The sequence below is a fragment of the Eucyclogobius newberryi genome, unplaced genomic scaffold (genome assembly GCF_026437365.1).
Source record: "Eucyclogobius newberryi isolate DKJ021-1_F unplaced genomic scaffold, fEucNew1.0.hap1 SCAF_10, whole genome shotgun sequence".
NCBI lineage: Eukaryota > Metazoa > Chordata > Actinopteri > Gobiiformes > Gobiidae > Eucyclogobius > Eucyclogobius newberryi.
The window spans coordinates 15,131,265-15,156,206 of NW_027315724.1; the positions used below are offsets into that span (position 1 = coordinate 15,131,265).

The window sequence follows — 24,942 nt, forward strand, 5'->3', positions numbered from 1 at the left end:
GTAGAAGGACGGCATGTCTTAATAAAACTGCAGTGTGGTGGGGATAAGTGGCCTTTATTTAAGAGTGAAATGTGGCTGAAAAGCACTCTAGACCAATGGACTATCCTGCTGCACTAAATATTCATATTTTTATACACCATAATAAAGGCTACAATAAAAATATTCGTAATTTGTTTGTATTGTTCATTTAGATTTGTTAAAAAATTCTGGACTACAGACTAACAAACATACAAAATATATTTCATAACAAAGTGTCATTATTAAATCTTAATTTGTTTAGTTTAGTTTAGTTTAGTTGCCATTTGTAGTTTTAAAGTGCATTAGAAAACATTAGCAAAAATCTCAAAGTGCACAGCAAAACAATAAAAAATAACATAAATCAATGGACAAACAACTTAAGTTACCAAAAATAAGTCATATAAAGTGACATTTCCAAGTTCAAAGTGCATTGTTCAAGCTTGTGAAGAAGCTTTTAGTAAAAAAAAGAACGAACAATGTCTGAGTTTCATCAACTATTAACTGTTTACACACCGTACATTTATTTTGTTCAAATGTATTTTAAATGTCTCAATGTACAAATAAATTATCATGAACTATTATACTAATAAAAAAAGCAAATGCAACTACAATACAATACAAAACTAAACTAAATATCTTCCATTTGAATTTAGTAGCTTTAATTCAGTGTATTTAGGTCGATCAGTTATTTGTTTGTTTGTTTGTTTGTTTGTCAAATTTTCTTGTCCTCACTGAGATATTATTACTTTGCCTGAATTGCTCCACAGTATTGCATTAAACTTAAATAATAATAATAATAATAATGTATCGATCTGTCTTCTTCTATCTGTGTTTTATGGCGCCCTCTGCGTGTAAGGTTACATTTTATGGAAACAGATTAACTTCAACGCAGTTATACAGAGCTCCACTGGCAGTGTAGTAAAACCAAATCTAGATATACTAATTCAATTTAGCCAAAATCCAAAATTAAATACCGTAGTCCGAATTCAAGTTGTTTGCTTTTGTTCTTTTTTCTCTCTCATTGAAAACACATCTTCACACTTCTCTAAATGTGAAAACAGCATGTTTTTCTTGTGTTTCCTTGCCATCAAAACTAGTTATTCTTTCCAATTATTCCGGTCTCTTGGGTTTTGACGCTTCCTGTTAGCTGAGTTATAATTTCACTTCCACATCTGCAGCCCCAGAGTGAATGTGCAGTGTGAATTCCTCAAGCCGCGGAGCAAGCGCAGAACTATTTTAAAATGCTTCACACTGAGAGGACAGGCCTGACAGCATGAGCTTCTTTATGTGCTTTTTAGCCGCGGGCTGCAGCCAGCACTCCACAGCCAGCGCTAATTACAGGAATATGAGAATTATCCAATATCTGCATGTGTAAGCAATAATGTACAACAGGAAAACTGTGCAAAGGTGTCGGTATGTGAAGAGTTTGGTGCAGTTTTTGTTGGAGCTAGTTTCATCATAAAGATGTGTAAAGATGGTCAGTTAAATTATTTATTTTGTGTTTTAGGAGCAGAAACGTTTAAGACGATGTTTGTCCTTGAACCAATCTTGAAACGGAGATAAAGGTTTTGTTTAAGAACCAGTTTTTGCACAGAAAAAGCTGTGATTTATTTATTTATTTGTGTTTATTTTAGTAGACTGGATTACTTGGTTATGATGTTCTTATGTAAAACAGTTAATGTGCATTGAAAACAAATGTTTTGTTGAACTAACTCAATGAAATGGCTTCATATGGTAATACACAATGCATTCGAGTTTATTACTATAGAGATTATAATTTATATCAATGTCAATTTTCAATACAGAGTAAATTGAGGGATAAGTAAAGCAATTATTTAATGGAACCTAATATTTTCTTGTAGTGCAGCTTAGAAATATTATGTTGTTTCTTTACAGTTATGCAATTTGTATTTACATTCAGATTTAATTGAGATTTCCATTTGTTCAAAAGTAATTATTTATACTAACGCAACTTAATATTTTGTTGTTTGTTTAGGCATCGATACTTAAACCTACAATGTTTAAGTTAAATAAAACACATTTGTTTTTGCTCTTATTTAATGTCTAATTCTCGACATTGACAAAACAAACAAAAAGTGCAAAACTGCTTTTATTCAGAATCAGAAAAGGATTTATTGCCATTGTCAGTAAAAACTGGTGCAAAATGAGCATATTTGCAGTCGTTTTATTTCAGGCAAAGGTTCCAGTAATGAAAACGTATCATATTAAACAGGCAGCACTTTTTACACGCTGTTTTTCTCATGCTGTTTATGGATCTAATACGGCTTTTAAGTCTCTAGTGTTGTTTGTCCTTGGAACATTAATTAATTTTAATCACGTCCAAATAAATAAAATATGAGGTGGCAGCCAGGGGGAGGAGTCAGAGTAATATGGTTACCAAGGAAATCACTGCATTGAGGTCAGACATATTGAATTATAAATGTTTTCTCTCTCTTTAACATAACAGGCTTTTATTTCTACAAATCTTTTTCGGAAAATGTGTTTCTCAAATACCTCAAAATGTGTCAAATGTGGACTGCTATTTAAAAAAAAATAAAGCCTGATTATTCCTGTGTAATTCTGTGGGTGAAATTTTTTTTCACTCCCAAAATTGAAAGGCTGAAAAATAAATGCAATGCGACTGGTGCAAGTCTGGCAGATTGAGAGGTTATTGTGTGTTTGTGTTCATCTCCCGCCTATTGTTGACTTTGAAAAGGTCTGTGCGCTGGTTTCAAAGGCAGCTGCACACCTTGAGTGTTTGTGTGTGTCCGGGCTTAAAAAGAGCAGAGATGATTGTGGTTAAAGAGAGCAGCGACAGAAGGAGCAGGCAGCATGTGTGTGGGAGGATCAGAGTGTGAGGGAGAGATGAAGTCCAGCAAGAGCAAAGTCTACCATAAATGTAAGGATCGTATAAGGACCGTATTGTGTATTGGATCATTGTTCATATATAAAGCGCACCGGACTTTGAAGAAACAAAACAGACGGATAAGTCAGTCAGTTGAGCTTTATTAAACGCGTTCAACTCATTCAGATCAACATTGTTCAAACGTTAATGAGCGTATTTACAACAAGTAATAACACGTAAAATACAACACAATACGCTCACTTTTTCAGTTCATTCCTCGTCCACAAATTCAAATTCTTCATCTTCAGTGTCCGAGTTTAACAGTTGTGCTGGATGCCCCGTACATCCCACATCCATCTTGTCATTATCCGAGTCAGTGTCGCTGTAACATTCTGATCATTCCGACCTTCGTGAAAGCTCTGACCACAGTTAGGACTGATACTTTAGCGGGTCCTTTATTTATTTTGACAGAGCGCCGCGAGCGCCGTGTGTAGCAGTAGACTACTGTTCCCAGAATGCTTTGCATACATGTTGTTGGGGCTTCTAGATGTGCATCTGAGTCTCTTGTGTCCCGAGTCTTCTTTATACACCGTGTACCACACAAAATCGCTCAGAGTCAATAAGCACAACTGGAAATAATCCATATATCAAGCGCACCGGATTATAAAGCGCACTGGCGGTTGATTAAGGGCTTTTTTAAATGCACTTTACAGTGCGGAAAGTACGGTAGTCAAGACCACTCTAATCGAGACCAAGACCGAGACCAGATCAAGACCAACACCAATCGGACCAAGTCAAGACCAATTTTAAAAACATACCAAACTAAGACTGTGTCCAGGACTAGACATTGCCCTAGAATAAACCTAGAGTGGACGTAGGCCAAAAATATGTTTAAAAAGTAAACTTATACTGTAAATAAATAACACATTTGTCTTTGCATTAAATAAACGATATTGAGACCAAAACCCGTCTCGAGCGCTATGACACTACATGTACTGTGTTTGGAAGTAACTAAGTACATGTTCCCGCCATTCAGAACACACATTTTGAGTAACATTGCATGCGATGTTTCAAACTGTATAACCAAGAAGACGCAGAGAAGAATATAAAACACTGGTCACTCAAAATCATTGCTAATTTCCTTTGCATTGCAGAATCCAACTTTTTAATCGCAGACAAAAAGCAGGAGTAGGCTGCTGTGAGGTGAGACCAGGACATAAACGCCAAAATTGTGCTGAGTCCAAACATCCTTTCACGGCTGAGTCGTTTGAAACAGTCGGCCCCTTGTGTTGTTCACACAAACGCCGTACTGTACTGCCAGAGCCCTTTTCCCATCCTCAGCTCATCGTCTTAAACAAAAGGACATTTCTCGCCCTTGTTTTGTCCTGTCCATAGAGGCGTGTGGTGTTCCCTGCCGACCGCTGGTGCATGGTTGACAGGGGCCGATGTACACCAGTTGGAGATGTGCATGTGTGAGCACCTAGTGGGGCGAGAAGCCTGTGGAGACTGTGAGGAGACTGTGAGGAGACTGTGAGGACACTGTGTGGAGACTGTGAGGAGACTGTGAGGAGACTGTGTGGAGACTGTGAGGAGACTGTGAGGAGACTGTGTGGAGACTGTGTGGAGACTGTGAGGACACTGTGAGGAGACTGTGAGGAGACTGTGAGGACACTGTGTGGAGACTGTGTGGAGACTGTGAGGAGACTGTGTGGAGACTGTGAGGAGACTGTGAGGAGACTGTGAGGACACTGTGTGGAGACTGTGAGGAGACTGTGTGGAGACTGTGAGGAGACTGTGTGGAGACTGTGAGGAGACTATGAGGAGACTGTGTGGAGACTGTGAGGACACTGTGTGGAGACTGTGAGGAGACTGTGTGGAGACTGTGAGGAGACTGTGTGGAGACTGTGAGGAGACTGTGAGGAGACTGTGTGGAGACTGTGAGGAGACTATGAGGAGACTGTGTGGAGACTGTGAGGACACTGTGTGGAGACTGTGAGGAGACTGTGTGGAGACTGTGAGGAGACTGTGTGGAGACTGTGAGGAGACTATGAGGAGACTGTGTGGAGACTGTGAGGAGAGTGTGAGGAGACTGTGAGGAGACTGTGAGGACACTGTGAGGAGACTGTGAGGAGACTGTGAGGAGACTGTGAGGAGACTGTGTGGAGACTGTGAGGAGACTATGAGGAGACTGTGTGGAGACTGTGAGGAGACTGAGGAGACTGTGTGGAGTCTGTGAGGAGACTATGAGGAGACTGTGAGGAGACTGTGAGGAGAGAGTGAGGAGACTGTGAGGAGACTGTGAGGAGACTGTGAGGAGACTGTGAGGACACTGTGAGGAGACTGTGAGGAAACTGTGAGGAGACTGTGAGGAGACTGTGTGGAGACTGTGAGGAGAGTGTGAGGGGACTGTGAGGAGACTGTGAGGAGACTGTGTGGAGACTGTGAGAAGACTGTGAGGAGACTGTGAGGAGAGTGTGAGGAGACTGTGAGGAGACTGTGAGGACACTGTGAGGAGACTGTGAGGACACTGTGAGGAGACTGTGAGGAGACTGTGAGGAGAGTGTGAGGGGACTGTGTGGAGACTGTGAGGAGACTGTGAGGAGACTGTGAGGAGACTGTGTGGAGACTGTGTGGAGACTGTGAGGAGACTGTGAGGAGACTGTGTGGAGACTGTGAGGAGACTGTGTGGAGACTGTGTGGAGACTGTGAGGACACTGTGAGGAGACTGTGTGGAGACTGTGAGGACACTGTGAGGAGACTGTGAGGACACTGTGAGGAGACTGTGAGGAGACTGTGAGGAGAGTGTGAGGGGACTGTGAGGAGACTGTGAGGAGACTGTGAGGAGACTGTGTGGAGACTGTGTGGAGACTGTGAGGAGACTGTGAGGAGACTGTGTGGAGACTGTGAGGAGACTGTGTGGAGACTGTGTGGAGACTGTGAGGACACTGTGAGGAGACTGTGAGGACACTGTGAGGAGACTGTGAGGAGACTGTGAGGAGAGTGTGAGGGGACTGTGAGGAGACTGTGAGGAGACTGTGAGGAGACTGTGAGGAGACTGTGTGGAGACTGTGAGGAGACTGTGAGGAGACTGTGTGGAGACTGTGTGGAGGCTGTGTGGAGACTGTGTGGAGACTGTGTGGAGACTGTGAGGGGACTGTGAGGAGACTGTGTGGAGACTGTGAGGAGACTGTGAGGAGACTGTGAGGGGACTGTGAGGAGACTGTGAGGAGACTGTGTGGAGACTGTGAGGAGACTGTGAGGAGACTGTGTGGAGACTGTGTGGAGACTGTGAGGAGACTGTGAGGGGACTGTGAGGGGACTGTGTGGAGACTGTGAGGAGACTGTGTGGAGACTGTGAGGAGACTGTGAGGAGACTGTGAGGAGACTGTGTGGAGACTCTGAGGAGACTGTGTGGAGACTGTGTGGAGACTCTGTGGAGACTGTGAGGAGACTGTGTGGAGACTGTGAGGAGACTGTGTGGAGACTGTGAGGAGACTGTGAGGAGACTGTGAGGGAGGAGACTGTGTGGAGACTGTGTGGAGACTGTGAGGAGACTGTGAGGAGACTGTGTGGAGACTGTGAGGAGACTGTGAGGAGACTGTGAGGAGACTGTGTGGAGACTGTGAGGAGACTGAGGAGACTGTGAGGAGACTGTGTGGAGACTGTGAGGAGACTGTGAGGAGACTGTGAGGAGACTGTGTGGACTCTGTGAGGAGACTGTGAGGAGACTGTGTGGAGACTGTGTGGAGACTCTGTGGAGACTGTGAGGAGACTGTGTGGAGACTGTGAGGAGACTGTGAGGAGACTGTGAGGACACTGTGAGGAGACTGTGTGGAGACTGTGAGGAGACTGTGAGGAGACTGTGAGGAGAGACTGTGTGGAGACTGTGAGGAGACTGTGAGGAGACTGTGAGGAGACTGTGAGGAGACTGAGGAGACTGTGTGGAGACTGTGAGGAGACTGTGGAGACTGTGAGGAGACTGTGAGGAGACTGTGTGGAGACTGTGGGGAGACTGTGAGGAGACTGTGTGGAGACTGTGAGGAGACTGTGAGGAGACTGTGTGGAGACTGTGAGGAGACTGTGAGGAGACTGTGAGGAGACTGTGAGGAGACTGTGTGGAGACTGTGAGGAGACTGTGAGGAGACTGTGAGGAGACTGTGAGGAGACTGTGTGGAGACTGTGAGGAGACTGTGAGGAGACTGTGTGGAGACTGTGAGGAGACTGTGAGGGGACTGTGAGGGGACTGTGAGGAGACTGTGAGGAGACTGTGAGGAGACTGTGAGGAGACTATGAGGAGACTGTGTGGAGACTGTGAGGAGACTGTGAGGAGACTGTGAGGAGACTGTGAGGAGAGAGTGAGGAGACTGTGAGGAGACTGTGAGGAGACTGTGAGGACACTGTGAGGAGACTGTGAGGAAACTGTGAGGAGACTGTGAGGAGACTGTGAGGAGACTGTGAGGAGACTGTGTGGAGACTGTGAGGAGACTGTGAGGAGACTGTGAGGAGACTGTGTGGAGACTGTGAGGAGACTGTGAGGAGACTGTGTGGAGACTGTGAGGAGACTGTGAGGAGACTGTGTGGAGACTGTGAGGAGACTGTGAGGAGACTGTGAGGAGACTGTGCAGGGAGCAGGACGAGCGCAATTCCATGATTTGACATGTTTCTGCTTTGTTTGAATCAATTTATACTTTTATTTTAAGGAGAGTAACTTCAGGAAATTGAGCAAAAGATTATGTTTGAAACCAATTATTCTTTTTTGACCTTTTGATTTAATAATGCTTTTGTATGTGTTTTAGAGTCTGTATAGTCCAGATTGCTGCTATTAAAAACTTTGTTTCTGTGATATATAGCATGGAAACAAACAGTTACATAGTGCACCTTTGATCCCACATCTGCAAGAGCTACTGGTTAGAGTTATAACATAAAATATTGTACTCTTATAGTGATTGGTTGAAGCTTTAAATCAGTTAAAATCCATGTGCTGAACTCAATAACCTTAAATATGTACGTTTTTCTGCAAAGTTGCAGCTGGAAAGTTTCAGCTGGTTCTCGTGATAGGCCAAACACAGAACTAATCCTTTGTTTTTATCATCAGAGCCTCTTTGTGGTGCATACTGTTATGGTTATATTGAATTATGTAACCTGAGTGCAAATGCAGACAGAGGGCTCTCTGTCAATACAAGTGTATGTGATTTGGGACTGAACATTTCCTGATGTGATTTTAACACATTAGACCTGCTTACTTTGAAGCACTGAAGGCAGTAGTGTCTATAAATACTACAAACTGAAAGCCCTGTGCTATAAATCAATGCAGTTTGTTTTGGAAAATATGTCGTTTAACGTTTTTTTTACTATTCCTATTACTATTGAATATAATAATTGCTATTGATTATACATTTAAACTTCCATGCTATAGTTGTAACAATTGCTTTCTATTTGTGTGCATTATTATTGTGAGTAGAAGTAGTAGAATCAGTAATGGTTGTAGGAATAGAGGCCACGAGGTATGTGAAATTTATAAAGATCAATATCGTCTCATCTATGAGTTGTGTCAACTATTTTTGACAGTTTTCTCAACAAATTATTTAAGAAAAGCCTTTCAAGCTTTAAACATGTTTTACTATTTCACCATCATCAAAAACATACCTGGAGTTGCATTTAGCTTCATTCATGCTTTTTTAATTTATCCTGTTTACGAGCTCATCCCTCTCAAAAACACTTGAAATTTATGAGATTATAGGTCGAGATTTGGACGTCTCTTGCGCTCTTTTAAAATCCATAAATCATCACCAGACTCACAATAAAAACTGCAAACTGGTATCAGCATCTTAGTAATAAGCTAGCTTTTATTTATTTTCCATGGTAATTCCCTCTTCTGCCAGTAGATGGTTTCCAAACACCCAATCCCGATGAGGGACTGTCTGATAGAAAGTCATGTGTTGTTTTCATTAGATACATTTTTTGAAATCCTAAAACATGTGATGCCAAAGCAGACGTTCTAACTCCAGACCGCGGTGCGACTCTGCGTCATGTCCACTGTGTCCCTCGTCCCTCTGAGCACTGCAGTCTGTGGAGCGTGACCCCCACAGACACAACGTGGACAGTATGTTCCCAAACGAAGCCCCTCCGCCGCTGCGTCTGATGAGGTCCAATTGGTTTCACCTTTTGGAGGTCATAATCATCATCCTGGTTTATCACTGTGAGAGTGTCATTTTGTCATATCTAAAATCCCTACAACTGAAAGCCAGTGCAGATGAAATAGGGCTTTGGTTCAACAATAGCTCTGTATGGAAAAAGGACAACATAATTCATCAACAAAAATGGTTCAAATAGAACGTTTGAGTCATGTTCTCCTGCATTCTAGACGTAAATGCTCCAAAAGTGCATTCTCTCTTAAATAGACACGCTGTTCTACACTGACTCTGATTTGTATTTTTCTATATTGGCGATGCACTTAACATTCAGTAGTGTTGCATAGTCATTTTTGCAGGAATTAAAATGTTAGAAGTCAGCAGAGTTGTTACTTTTAATGTCATTTTACATCAATGTCTTAAAATGTTGAAAATAATACTTTGAAACTGTATTTCGGTGCCGCTCGGTGGTCGTGTGCATAGAACATATGACAGTGGTATAGTCAGGCCGCAGTCGTGAGTTGTATAAATACACTAATAATACAAAAACAATCATAATATGTTGTACCCTGCTGAGAGAGGAATCATTATTGAGTTGCATCATCATTTTCCATTAGAGAGGAGAAACACGCACTGGGTTTTCTTTTTTCCTGCACTAATACTGAGCAGTTTAAAGCCTAAATTGTGTGATCAAATACCACAATGTAGTAAGTCAATTCTAGCAAAGTAACTACATTATGAACACCACTGTGTACTGCCTGTTTATAATACCAGTGCATTATTATTCGTTGATTTGAACTTCCCATGAGCAGATACTTGTCCCTGGTCAGAACACTTGGCTGGACGCCCCATATAATCATACATATTATAGCTACATGCACTAGTGTCCCGTCCCTCATCGTTGCTTTGTGTTCTTGCAGATGTAATCAACGTAAATGAAACTCGGCACAGGCTGATGTGTGAACAGGAGTTGATAACACGGTTCCATATTCTGAAAGCCGTAATGAGACCGCAGCTTCGCTAAATGCTATCATGGGCTCATCGCTAAACTGCGTGCATGTCGTTGACATTTTGCCGCTATTCAAATGACACTATAGTGATGAGAAAAGCAGACAAGCCAGGAGCACGCTGCATCTGAATAGACCACTAAAACTGCCTGCAGAGGACAGCAAAGGGCAGCAAAGGTCAGCACTGGGAGGTTTGTATTCAACCTGAAGGAAAATGCCACACGTGATGTTTACTGTGATCATTCACGATTTTGTCAGCTCATTTCAATAAACCTTTGACTGCCTTTAATTTTCTCGAGGCGATCCAGGGAATTGTAACATTAATTTGTATATTTTATATATTGTATATGTGTAGTTTTCACTGTATAGATTGGACTTTATTAGCTACAATGTTCTTTTAAGTTGTATCAGCTGATGCAGTGGCTAATTCTATGCAAAAAATGAGTTATTGATGTTTTTCTTCATCACAAACAAATGTAACAGAGGAAAATGTCACAGTATATATTTATTCAAAAGTATAAAGAGCAAAAGAGTGAAGGGTTAGCATATTTTGAAAGTTCATGCTGTAATTATTTGAGAAGTTTGTTGAGTTTGATGAAAAAGTACTTCAAAGCAGAAACCAAGCCAGTACAAGCCCTCTTTGATATGTATCTTTTTAAGTCTTGAAGGAGTACTGACAGATACTGGAAAAGGCAAATATCAAAAGGCATGGTGATTTGAATTGCAAAAGAAAATGCCAACATTAAAAATATGTTATTGAAAAAAGGATTTGCCTGTGTGTTTTGGGCGTGTGGGGCCTTTTTCAGAGCATGAATGAGTAAAAACTGTTGCCAGGTGTTTAACCAGTCACATAATAATACAGCAAACAGTTCTGCAATGTGGCATAATTCAATATACAATGGGAAAACCTTTTACGATGTGGCATGATACAGAAATGATTGATGTTGGAACAACCACATTTAAATAACAGTTTTACATCAGCCTGCAACATCCAAAATACAATGGCAAGATAATATACATTAAAGTATTAGTATTTCTTACACTTCTTATCAATTAAGTGAAATATGGTGTATCTGGAGCCCCGGAACTCTACCATAAATAATGAATACAATAAAAAAAACACCAGCATGAAAAGGTTGGGACAATGACCAAGAATAATAGAAAAGCAGTGAAGTTTTCATCCTCATTTAGTTCAGAGTGTGTTGTGGCTTTTTGGGTCTAGAGCTTTATGTGCTAATGTCCTGATTCTGTTAAATGAGGGCAAAGCAAGTCTACATTTGGACTATACTATAAGCTCTTCTAAATAAATACTAACATAAAGGAGGCAAAAAAACATGTGTATGAAATCGACACCCTTGCATACCATCTGAAGGACCTCGATTTTTAAAGTCAAATCTTTTTCTTTCTCCTGTCTCCTCAGATCTGCTTTGTAAACGTGAACTCACAGAAGACAAACTGCTGTGAAGAACAAAACATAAAGGTGAGCAGAACCTCTCTCATCTTTATAATACAGAGGCTCCCTATTCCGTCCCACCTCCGGCTCTTCAGACCCTCCGTCAAATCATTCCTTTATCATCTACAACTCTGTTGCCATGGATTCCGGATCATTAGCTAGAATTAGAGGCCTGATTTGTTAAGGTATTATGCAGATTTGGATGCTCTTTGGTAGCTGCTGCATGGTTCCACTGGTGGGCGATCGCTAATGATTTGGTAACCTCTCTGGAGATGGATTTTATAATTATATGTGTCTCTCTTAGAAGCGTGCGGAGTGTTTTTTTTTTTTTTTTATATATATCATAGGTTAAGGGTATGAAAGGCATACGTGACATTTTTGACAAATTAGAGTTTTGGATGTCAGAATCTGTGTCTGAGAAAAGAACCACTCAACAGGCAATTAGTCCTAACATTAACTTAGGGCCAGGGTTGAGCGATATTTATTTCTGGAGGTCGCTGTTTTCATAAGTGAACTGTACCAATCTGTTTAAGGGATCCAAAGTGGGCTTCGAGTGGTACTAGCTTTCGAAGCGTTGCATCGTATTTCCAGTGAACCTTTTTACTAATGACAATAAAATATATCAAACTTAGCAGCAATACAATCACAAAAATATCCCCCACCCAACAAACAACTCAATCAAAAACAAAACAAAAGAACATTGATGCATCAAAAGGAAACAGACAAAAAAAAACTGTGGTTGTAACTTAATCTGTTGAACCCGCCGACATAGCAAAACAAAGCTAGTGCACGTTAGCATAACATAATGCATCTAACATTATCCAAAGCTAATGCATTACATGAAGAGAAATGCGGTGTACAGATGCAGCGGAATTAAATATGTTTAGGAAAAGCTGACAATAAACAGGAAGTAGTTTCTAACTTTAGCCACAACTCACAGCGCAACAAACATAGAATCAATAAATGAATATCTTTGGATCAAGGACTGGACCGACAGTATGACAGACATTAGACATATGGAAAATATGACTTTCAGACTTGAATTGAAAACAGACAAATTTGAAAAAAATTGGGCGAGATGGTATTTTTATGTTGGACTTGGTACACCATAACTTTATTTATGTTTAATCCTATTGTTCCATTATTATTATTTCTCATTACTTGTATTATTGCTACTTTATTTTGCTCTCAGGTTGTGTCCCCAGTTGTTGTGAGTCTGTAAAATGAAAAACTTGAAGGAAAAAAACATTTACCAAGCGTCTTTTTGTGATTTGCTGAGATTAGCCTTATTATTCTTTTATTAATTGTATATGTATATGGAGATGCGCTCATTATAAGAACCATTCCAAAAGCGCTCCTAGGCCCAGTGATCAGGGGACCAGGGGACAGTCCAAACTTGGTGAATGTGCACCTTCAACCTTCCAACCACCATCATTACTCGTGCACATTCACAGGCAACGTAGGTGAAGTGTGTATCCCAAAGACACACAGTTCCGAGCTGGAACTGAACCGCACATGGGTCTGTCTCATTGTGACTGGCATGTCTCTCTTTTGTGCAGAAGTTGGCGAGTGTGTCTCCAGATCTGCCCAGACTGATGGAGGTTATGAAAGCCCAGCCGCCCAAAGACAATGAGCTCCTGCTGCTGGACGGCCTGGAGGTCAGTCTGCGAACAAGATTAGACAATGAACCTTGACACATACAAAGAAATTAGCCATGCACCCTTTTATATCCATCATCCTGTGCATCTATAGAGTTGATGGCAAACTACTCAGAGGAAACCCAAATATACAGTACGATACATCAACTTTTTTTGATATTAGTCATCTACTAATGCAACTATAATTGTTCTCTTAGAATTAAAGAGTTCTATTTGCGTTCTGGGTAGTTCTTAGATATTTAGGTTAAATTCTATAATAATAATAAATAGTACTTAAGAATCTGTTCTTTTCTTGGATCAGTATAGATATATATTTTTGGTATGTATCCGCCCATCACTACTGACCACTCATTAGCACAATAGAAAGAGGAAATTTGTTTTTTGCCTAAAAAAGTCCCCAAACTTAAAAAAAAAAAATGCTGTTAAAGTTTATAGATGGTACTCAAGAATATAAGAATAAAAACATTTCAACAAAGCGTACAATGTACTGTTACTAGGATACCTTTTCAGTGCATGGCGCGAATCTGCCATCTCCTCAGTGATAGTTACCTGCATGGGAATTAAACCAGGTTTGCTCGAGGCAGGGGAGCTATAATCATCTTACCTCTAAGCACCCTCGCAGAATATTACTGTAAATTATTTTTTATCTTAATTATATGTACTAATCTTAAAAAAGATACACCAGTAATGATTTGTTTTTACAATAGTATTTTCCTGAAAATGCGTCAGCAATCGATCACATCTGGGAATATAGCACTCGCTAGATCAATTTTAGCTGTTGGAAGCCTCTGCAAATAATAAAACATGTATGAAGAGGTACCCTATGCGTATCCTTGCGGTAGTCGAGAAACAAAACAATGAAAGAAATACCACCATTCTGCCTCCTAAACTACTATATCTTGTGTAGGAATGCGTCTGGTGTGTTTATGGTCCTCTTTTCGTGTTTTATTCAGGCCCAGCAGCAACAGAAGAGCACGGGTGTGTGTCTGCTCCAGTGTTGTGGACAGAAAAGCCGTATGGAGCCAGCTAACATCATTTTGGAGATCAACAAGTTCCTGATGGGTCTGAAGTGGGGCAGGGAGAAGCAGCTACAGCAGCAGGGCCGGACGGTGCAGCGAGCCGAGGACGACACCAACCGCTCCATTTCCTCCATCGAAGACGACTTCCAAACGGCCTCAGAACACCTGGGCGACGACAGTGAGGATGATGGCTTCAGGAATGGTGGGATATTTTGGTCATGTTTGTTCAAGAGTGTGTGATAGTGTGAGACTAATGAGGAGAGAAGGCAGATGCATAAAAAGTTATGAAGTTGTTTTTTTAACACCAAAATAAATCACTACTGCAATATGCAAAATACAAAATACAAAAAGATCAAATATAGTTAATAGTGGTGGCCTCAAAATAGGAAACCAAAGACAAACCTTTATTAAAATAGAAGTATTAAAGGACATACATTATGCTAAATTTGAGTTTTCAACCATGTTCTAACATTGTCCCCTCATCAAAAACATACCTGGAGTTGCATTTAGCTTCATACATGCTAATTTGATTAATCCTGATTTGGAAAGACATCGTCCCTCCGACCATCAAAAACACTCAATTCTGAATTTCCTGATTTGTGACGTTTTCTCGATGTGTGACATCAAAAACAGCAGTGATTCAGATATTCATTTTGTTTATAGTTCTAAAACATGAGATACTAACCTATATGTACCCTGATAAGGCAATACAATACAAATAATGTGCAATATCTGTCCTTTAAAAATAGGCTTCTCAATTACAAGCCATGGAAACAGTGTATCTGATGTAAATCTCTTTTACTATCATATTATTTCACTGCAAAATAGATATTTGGAATCACTCGTTCACAATATTAGTCACTTCAGCGATAGTACACGAGAGCAGTTGTTCGAAAATTGGGGGTTGGGACTACTCAGGGGGTCGCGAGGCATGAGCTGGAGGTCAAGAACAGACGGGGAAGATGTTGATTTTATAATTATGACACTGAATTTAATGTTTTTTAGTTAAAAACACATTTTACTCAAATTAAGACAAATTTCTTAAAAAGCCACTAAAATAAAACATAATTAAACTTGATTTTAAATGTTTTACAACTTAAAATTATCAAGTGAAGGTCCCGGCCTGAAAAGTTTGGGAGCCCCAGCGCTAGAGAGCAAAAGCCAACTAATGGGCATTGATGTCATGGCCTTCTTGAGATAGATTGAGGCATATATTAGAACCTGGTGTCATTTATATGGTGTTTTGCAAGAAATATTCAAGTAGGGTGTTGTGATGTCATGAAATCCAGAAATAGTGAGTTGTAGGACACATTAGAAATGTATAGGCCAAGTGTCAAGGTGCTGTGGCTTGGATGCCTCAGCGACTGATGAAGTGTGTCTGTAATCAGAGTGGACATTTCTCATTAGGTCTGTTCTGTGTCCACAGAGTCTGAGAACAGTGACCTGGCAGAGACTGAGGCAGAAGGGGCACAGAAGCACGGCACTAGACGGTGTCAAAGGGGACCATTGGCACAACATCCATCAACTACTGAGGCCAAGATGGAGGTTGCACACCGGACAAGCCTTCAGACAAAAGAATCAGCAGGTCACTACGCCACAAACTTGGCAGAGTCGGTACTGCAAGATGCCTTCATTCGTCTGTCGCAAGATGAATCCTCCTTTGTCTCAGAGGCAGCAGTCAGTGTTTCCCGGTCCAGTCCTGTTCATTCGCATTCAAGAGTACCATCCCAACAGCGCGCCTGCTCTTTCGAACTGCCCAAAATAGTTATAGTCCAGAGCCCGGATAGCTCAGAAGGGCCAGGCGAATGGTCTGAGAGCAATAGTTCCAATATGGTCGACATAGAAGAATCTGAAACTTCGGAAAATGGAACTCCGGAACATATCGTCCACCACTGCAGTACACATGCTTCCAAACATGTAGAAGTGGCGTTAGCTTGTGCTGCTAATGTTATCGGAACCATTTCGAGCCCTCAAATTACAGAAAAGCTTAAAATGGAGTCAGAGGATGATAATGAGGAAGATCTACAAGAACCTGAAGAGGAAGTTGACTATTCTTTACCATCAGCAATGTGCGGAATCGCTCAGGTAGCAGGGGCTGTTGCTGCGGTTGAACTGACAGAGGAGTCCAGAGAGGGTGTGGAATCTGATGAGTCTATGGACGTCTACGCACCGTCACGGGGTCTTATGTCAGCAGCTGAAGCCTCGGCAGCCTTCACGCTTCACTGCAGCATAGCGGAGGGTACTAGTGTTGAAGCGTTTCGTGCCAATATCGCAGAGGTCTTGCATAGAGAGGCCGCCGAAGTTTTAACCCAACCTCAGGGTTATAAAAGCGTTGCCCATTTGCTGGAAACAACCCATTATAAGATCGTTGACGGAATCACATGTCCCAAAAAATTGTGCACTGATGAAAGAGAAGTGGACGATATGATCAATGAAGTTGCAGACAGTCTTTTCAAGCATGCTCTTGAGAAAGCAAGGAAGAAAAAAGAATTAGAAGGACGTGGTGAAGAAGTGCCAAGTTTCCAGCACTTTTTGCAAGAGAGTGTTAACAACTTGCTTTTTGATATTCTTTGCATTACACAGAAAAAGATTAGTCATGTATCTCGGGGTGATCAAAGCTCATCCGACTCCCAAGCAGATGAAAATAACGTGCCTGACACCGCCAGCAACAGATGTGGAAAATTGCACTGCTTAATAAATAGTAACCAACCTGCTAACGGTGAAAGAAGGGGAACACAACACAGCGTGAACAAAGTTACTATAATTTCAAAAGAGAGGCATCTATCAGAAGATAGACATCACACAAACCACTCAGCTCAGAGAGAGCAGGCAATTTTGAGACAAAATTTGTCCAAGTGTGTGTCATTGCCTGCCAAGGAATTCTCAGAGCACCATTCTAGCCAGCAAGGTCCCACCAGGGATCCTTTGAGTGAGATTCCGGTTCACTGCACGGAGAGGAGGGGGCGACTGGGCACAAGCAGTGACAGCCGGCAGTCCTTCCTAACTCCCCAGTCATCCCTCAACTCGTCCAGCTCTCTGGCCTCGCTCAAAATGGACACAGACTCCAAGACACCCATTACGTGTTATGCCGAGGATCTGGCTTCAACCGTGGTGTCTATGGCCACAGAATTGGCCGCAATATGTTTAGAGAATTCTACTGGGAAGCAGCCATGGTTTTGTGCTCTGAAAGGGGCCGCAACAGATGGAACTGAGGCCTATCTGATCCCGGCTTGTCGCACAGTACTCTGGAGGAAAGACAGTCCAGGAAGTAATGCTGCCTCCAAGAAACACCGAGCTCCACGTCTGAGTGAGATCAAGAGAAAAACAGAGGAGCAGCCGGAGCTAATGGAGCGGCTGGTTAACCGGGTGGTGGATGAGACGGTTCATCCGGATGAATCCCAAGACCCTTTTGCTTTGTTCGCTTCAGAGGTTACCGCACGCATCATGAACTGTCCAGAACTCAATGTAGTGGACACTTCCAAAGCAGGGCAGCCACGCAGTAGACTGCAGTGTGAGAGGTGGAGTCGGGGGAAGGCGTCGAGCTATGAGAGTATCCCAGAAGAGGATAGTGACCCTTCTGGGACGGCCAACAAACTGGGCCCTGGAAGTCGATTAGGTCAGAACCTCAGCCGGGGTAGTTCAATCTCTAAACAGTCGAGCTGTGAAAGCATTACCGATGAATTCTCTCGGTTCATGGTAAACCAAATGGAGACTGAAGGCAGGGGCTTTGACCTTTTGCTAGACTACTACGCAGGTAAAAATGCAAGCAGTATTTTAGCAGCTGCAGTGCAACAAGCTTCTACAAAGAAAAATGGTCATCTTAACGTCAGGGCCCCATCTTGCCTGTCCAAACAGTCCAGCACTGAGAGCATCTCTGAAGAGTTTTACAGGTTTATGCTATGTGACATGGACAAGGAGAACAAAGATTATAGCATCGCAAAAACAAAAGAATGGAGTAACAGCCTTTTCCCTCCATCTCCCCGTACACCTTTCTGTATCAGACAGTCTTCAGTGCCTGACAGGCGCTCCTCAGACTCACGTCTCACTGTCAACTCTCCCATCAAAGCTAACTCTTTTGACGGATTTGCCCGAAATGTGTACGGGGACACTTTAAACATCTACCCCAGCAACTCTGTGTCTGCCTCGGGGCTGTGTAAGTCGGACTCCTGCCTCTATCAAAGGGGAAAAACAGACCAGATCACGGATATGCTGATTCATGAGACCTGGTCCAGCTCCATCGAGTCCCTAATGAGAAAGAACAAGATCATTGCGGACCCTGAGGACAGTATAGACCTGGAGGCTCCGGCAGAACCCCATGTACAACAGTTTGCAAATCGCCTGGCAGCTGACATTGTAGATATCGGTAAAAGTGCACTAGGAGGGCAGCAGGACACTAACGGGGCCACTCCACAGCCTCACAGGCCTGTGGGGGAGAGGAGGAGGGGGTTCAAGCAGTCACATCTTAGTTGTAGTCACAGCAAATCCAGCCAGGAGCCAGCTGGAAACGGATTAGGTTCAAAAGACAGCGGTGTGCCTCGAGTCAGGGGCCCCAGAGATGTGCCCTTGATTCACATAGAGGGAGATCAGAAAGTGGAGGAGAGCTTACCCCAGCCCGAGCGCACAGGGGCCGGACCCAAAGAACCCCCACCGGAATCCACTGCTCTCAAACGGACGGAGAAAGTGAACAGCAACAGGTAGCACATCTGTCACTTCTGTCTATAGCACTTTGAAATGTATTTTTAGCACAAAGGTCATTGTCATGGTTAAAATGAGAGATTAGGCCATGAAATTGATCTGAATATTTTTGTATACATTAACAGCCGGTATTTGAAAGATGGATCCACTTCTGCTTTACAAATAGAATAGTTAATTTGAAATGTGCTCTCTTCTCTGTCAGTTTAAAGGAGCACAAAAAGAAAAAGTCATCTATTTTAGGAGGAGTGTGGTTTGACAAATTATTGGCTGGGGTTGTGACTCCCTGGGTGATGTACAGTGTTTGCAGAAAGCTTTTAGTGGCTTCATCTTTCACCAGCTGAGGGGCTGTTCACCTCGCCTTGATCACTCTAAACCTCCGTCTCACTCCGAGCTGAATCCGATGGGTATTGGAAGAACAAGGTCATGCAAAGTGTTTGTTTTTCGAGATAAATCATTGGCAGCGAAAAGGAAAACAATAACTATCTAATAACACTATAATAAGCTAGGTCTAACAAAATGCTTAGAGTTTGAGTAATTCCTAGATATTTTATCAAATAAGCTGTTAAATCAATCTGGAGTTTTACAGTTGTAAATTATGTTATTGAATTTGAGTTTATGCAAATTTGCACGCATTCAATTTAATTAAAACAGTAGGTGTTACAACTTGCAATATTTTCCCAACTGGTGGGGCAGGACTGCAATATTGTGAATTAAATGTGAATCATAGTTTGTTCCACTAGTACAGTAAAAGCTTGTTTATACGTTTGCGACAGGGAAAAGTAAACTAAAAAGTTCTGTTGCCCACTCAACATTTTTAGGACAATTTTGAATACTGCCATACCCATAAAGACAGCAGTATACAGTATATAAAGTATACAAAAAATGAACATTAAGCCACTAAACCACTCTTTATAACATACTTTTATGAGGCTATAAAAAGACAATGACTATTTCAGGCTGGTCACTGCAGCTCCAGGCCACTGTCCCATTAGCTTAGCCGTCAGACGCTGGAGAAGGCAGCAGAAGAATGGCTGATGATCACAAAATGATTTCACCAGACTCATCAAGCGGCAAACTCCACAGCGCTGGATAACTGAGCGTGAACGGCCTCCGAGCGCAGTGTCCACTGGAAGCTAGATTAAAAAAGCACTACTGCATCTGCTGTAAACTAATGAAGCTGCATAAAATGGAAAAAAGTCAAGCAAAGACAAAATATTTTTTTCTTGCATTTATAGTTGCTTGGCTGACAACTTGGTGGCACAGTGGTTGAGCTCTGACCTCACAGTGAGAAGGTTCTGAGATCGCATATACACAATAAAGAATAAAGCCCCTTTCATACATGATATATACATGAAAAGTACCATAAAATTCTAACTATTGAACTAAATTTACACAGAAAGATGGTTCACGGTAGAGATAGGGTCCTGCGGCTTGGGGCACGACAAGAAACTCATTTCATTGCGGGGCAGGTTATAAAATGCTGTTCCTTGTGTATCTTTGCATTTAGGCGTCCCTAAACTCAGTTCATTACACTAATTTCTCCGTGCATACCTATTGCCCTCTTTGCCCTTTATTTCTCTGGATGAGCTGATTTACCTGTGTCTGTCTTCCACGTCTGAGCAAGAGAGATCACTTCCTGCTAGAGCGCCCCTAGAGGGTGTTAAGCCCGTAAAAATCTATAAATTATTTGTATTGTTGCATAGGCCGCAGGGTTCAAGTGTGTGAAAAAAGTAGCGGCCTATAGTCCAAATTTCAATAATTAGCAGTAATTTGTAAGTTCTTATGGCAATATGAAAGGAATGGTTTTACTTGTAGTTAGGGGTGGGTGGTAAAAGTGAATATTAATTCTATCATATTCTATTCAGACAATGATACGGAATACATCTGAGATGTGTTCAAAATCCCAAAATCATTGGAAAAAATCAAAAAATCATTGGAAGATTACATAACAAGTTTTTAAAATACTTTTTATAGACTTTATACTCAATATTCAAATTTTGCAAGCCTCTAAAACAGTAGGAAAAGCAGTATAGTTTTGAATGGAAAGATATATTAGCTCTACAGTGCTAAACACATTTCAACTGGTTAATTAATGTACTGGACACTTGTTTGTTTGTTTGTTTTAATAAAAAGCTTCAACTTCCATCCAAAAGTCATTCTCAATCTGGCAGATTGTCCCTTGGGTAAGATTTTTTTTGCATGTATGTTTACATGAGTTGGGCTGGTTCCCCCTCCACCTCTTACTTCACACAGGCCTCGTGTTGTGTGCCTCTGCTGGTCCCATGTGTGAGCACTGGCCCTGAACAGTTGGGTCCATAGGCTGATGTCTCAGTGGACATGCAGCGCTCACTCATCTGATGAGGACTTCATTTAATCACTCTCCTCACTAAACTATGGCATACACTCTTAGTAGATGCATTAGAGGTGTTGATATGGCATTTTCTAATATAACCAACCACAACCTTCAACCTTGAAATGCTAAAGTTTGAGTTTTATAAAAGATTGCTCTACGCTACTTAAAGTGCATATCACAGGTTTGACTACTACTTTTAAATTGTCTTTACAAACTGTTTGACTGACATAAAATGGTGATAAATATTTACCACACGTGCTAGTCATTTGTACTTTAAGGCCAAAAGTACATTCCTTTTATAATTCATGTTATAATTGTTCATAATCATTGCACGATCTGTTTACCTTGCCTTAGTCCTTGCTGGACTATTGCTGTTGACCCATGCTTCCAATCCAATATGACTCAATGTCAGTAATTTACAGATTAATTGGTGAAATTGTGGTGTGAACGAAATATTTTTGCAGACAACCTGGAGATTAGCATGTAGTCAAATGTCAAGTCACAGACACAAGACACACTTGGAGCACATGATATGATTTTTTGCCAGCCTTTGACCGCCGTTGTGTGGTGTGTGGTGTGCTCTCCCAGCAGTGAGAGGGACAGAGCGGCTGTGGTGAAGCGGGACAAGCGTTCTCTGAGTGCTAGCAGTGAAGAGAGCATGGGCAGCTGGTCTCACATGAGCCCGGAGGATGACCCACCTGAGGACAGCAGTAGTTTTATCCAGCTGAGTGAGGGGTCTGTAAGCACTGCTCTGTCATGGCCCCCGCGCCACTGCCAATTTACCCCCCGCTGCTGCTGTTTTCATGGTGCTGTGTACAGAGAGCTCCCTCTCCTCCCCTCTCATAGCCTGCATACAGGATTAGAGCAGCCCTAACCCTCACATGCATCTGTATAGGGCCGCTTTAGGAGCCCATTTCGCAAAGCTCCCACATAAGAACATCAAAGGCTCTGCCTCTAAACATTTGCTACACCATCTTCTGCTTCATCAGTGAGCCTGGCCATACAGCTGTATGGTGGTGATAGGCCAAAGGAGGACTGTCTGGTGCTCTTAAAGGTGCATTGTGTGAAAAGTTATCCTTTGGTCAATGGAAACTATTTCAATATGTATAGTATAGTATAGTATAGTATAGTATAGTATAGTATAGTATAGTATAGTTCAACAAACACATAGCCTGTTTCATAAAGTGTGACCTTAATGCAATAGTGTAGTCACATGATGTTCTGTTGTGACACACGTGAACATGACTCACCAGGTGAACCATGGCACTAATTACAAAACAGTGTTATGTAAGACTAAATGTCACTTCACAAATGTGCACATTATGCATACACATGGTGTGGAACTATAGCCACACATGTCCTGGGGAAGACTGATGGACCAGTTCTAGGGTTGCCAACCGTCCCGGATTGCCCGGGACGTCCCGAATTATGGGTGGTTTTGATTTGTCCCGTCCGGGACAGCTCCAGTCCCGTGTTCCAATCACAGCCTCGCCGGCCAATAATTGGCTACTGCAAACGCGCTACGCACACATCTACCACGCGCCTCTCGAAGCTCCACTTCCTGGAATTACCGTGACAGACGCGCGTCTCAGCCAATCAGCGCGCAGCAGCCGAACTCGGGCTGCTGCACGCTGATCCGAGGTCAGATTGAATTAAAATACCTGGCCTGACACCGCCAGCTCAAGATCAAGTATTATTCAAATCCATAAAGGGAAACAGAAGGTAAAGCGTCAGTTCAGTTCAGTGTCTGCAGCATATGGTTATAGTCTAATGCTAACATGACATTTGAGAGAAACTTAATAATAATTAATAATCGTCTTCACTATACCATGAACAATACATCCAAGCAAGTACAGTAGTGGTTTGCCAAAATTACACTGAAATTAGTAGGTTTATGGTATGGCTAATGAAACCTTGTAATTTCTGTAATTTTATTGGTCAGCTCTTGGCGAGCGCACCTGGAAAAAAAGTGTCCCTCATTTGGGGTTGAGATAGTTGGCAACCCTAGTTGTACCACACAAGTAAGATGGCACAACTGAAATGTGTGTTTTAACTACTCAAAAGCCACATTTGCTTAGATTAGCAAACTGATCCTGATGCATAACACACACAGTTTGTTACATATATGGTTTAAGGTATAGAATTGCTTGGGATAATCAAATGTGTTATGCACTTCACTGTCTTTTTTAAATGGCAAGCAATTTGTATTGGGCAGAGAGCTGCATGACCAAAGCTCAGCCTGCAAATTATAATGGACCCTCACTGAGTGGTAGTTAAAAGGTAGATAACACAAATAACAGGTTTCTCTTCTCTGAGAACCTTTCATCCCACATATGCACCTTTAATAACATGCTGTTGTACATTAGTGCTCTGTGAGTGTTCCTTGTGATAGTATGTAAGTGGATGTTCAGTGATATCAGCTGATATAGACATTATTAGACACCTCCAGTTCCAGACCGCCTCATCCCCTTCCCATGGACCCGGGGCCCCTCATGCTGCTGGATGTCTCTCACCTGCTCCTCCGCCACAGGCTTCTGCTCACATTCTACCACCACACCAGCTTATTATGAACTGTGACCTTCAAAAACAGTCATGACTTTATCTAAATGATGTGACCCCTCTATTTCAGGAACGGGACGAGCAGCGCCTCCAGTCTGGGCCTGACAGACTTAGATGCATTTTCCGATGTGCCCACTCAAAGCACAGTGATCAGGTATGAATACGACTCTTTCTAAATACAAATGTCAATCCAGTGTTTATAATAACTTGACAGGAAGCCTTCCCCTGGCATTTTGCGTTTCTTATGTTGACCGTCTGAAAGCAGCAGGCAGTTGAAGTGTAGTTAAGTCATAGTGGGAGGGCAGTGAGCTGCAGGAGTTAAGTTAATTGCACATTTTGTCATTATGGAGCTCTAATGTGGTGTTTCTGTGCTTGTGCAGTGAGGAAACGGAGAGGAGCCGCACTGCGGTGATGAGGGGGACCGTCCCTGGTAAGTGCATGCTGGATTCTAGTGTCTGTTCAGCCTTATTAACCCACTTAATTATTCAGCTCCTCCTCCAACACTCATAGTGGCTTTATTATGTGAAGCGTCAAGGACGTTATGTTCTGTTTCTTTTTAATAATGAAGTTGGATATTAATACATTACCTTACTGAGAGGTTAGCTCGAGTACTAACGAGTCACAAATTATGGAAGTAAACTTTTACCATTTGGAAAGTATACTGAGCATTGAAGTAGTATAATCTATTCCTCACATGGTAAATGAAAAGCCAGAGCAAGTGCATAATGTAATCTACTTAATGAAATAGATATCATGGTTCTGAAAACTAATGCATTAAAAAATTAATATCAGAGCCAGTAAACGTCCACTATTTCGTATAAAATCACTCAAATGTGATGTTTTAATTTTTCAAATTTAATCAAGCCCTTTCCAGACTCCCGTGTGCTTGTCCTTGCAGAGGTCAGTCTGGTGAAGCCAGCAGGGGGCAGCACTAAAGCCAGGGAGCTGCAGGTGTTGAACTGTGACCTGCTGGACTCCGACTGCAGGGACTGGGAGCTGCACATGGCTCTGCAGTGGATCGCTGCCTCTGAGCTGGGCCTGTCTGCGCTTTACTTCAGGAGGTCCATCGAGAGGAGGGAGGCCAAGGTACAAAATCGAATGTAGTACTAGGATTATCGGGTTGGACCTGTAGTTCTCATCTCATCCTGGTTTGACCCGTTTTAATTCTGCTTAGACCCATTCATCTTTGCTGATGTCATAGTTA

At 42.1% G+C, this 24,942-nt stretch overlaps 1 protein-coding gene across 5 annotated transcripts in view; it reads left to right on the forward strand.

Moving 5' to 3' along the window:
- Nucleotides 1-24,942, forward strand: part of sphkap (SPHK1 interactor, AKAP domain containing) — a 92,704-nt gene that overhangs the window by 66,481 nt on the left and 1,281 nt on the right. For 2 of the 5 annotated variants that reach the window (XM_072461786.1, XM_072461783.1), the window contains exons 4-11: nt 11,422-11,481; nt 13,014-13,112; nt 14,066-14,333; nt 15,558-18,825; nt 21,768-21,914; nt 23,809-23,892; nt 24,119-24,168; nt 24,637-24,824. In XM_072461786.1, the coding sequence (XP_072317887.1) occupies nt 11,422-11,481; nt 13,014-13,112; nt 14,066-14,333; nt 15,558-18,825; nt 21,768-21,914; nt 23,809-23,892; nt 24,119-24,168; nt 24,637-24,824 (4,164 nt within the window). Of the gene's footprint in view, nt 1-11,421; nt 11,482-13,013; nt 13,113-14,065; nt 14,334-15,557; nt 18,826-21,767; nt 21,919-23,808; nt 23,893-24,118; nt 24,169-24,636; nt 24,825-24,942 lie in introns of those variants that run through there. The other 3 variants (XM_072461787.1, XM_072461789.1, XM_072461788.1) reach the window with 3 other exon arrangements.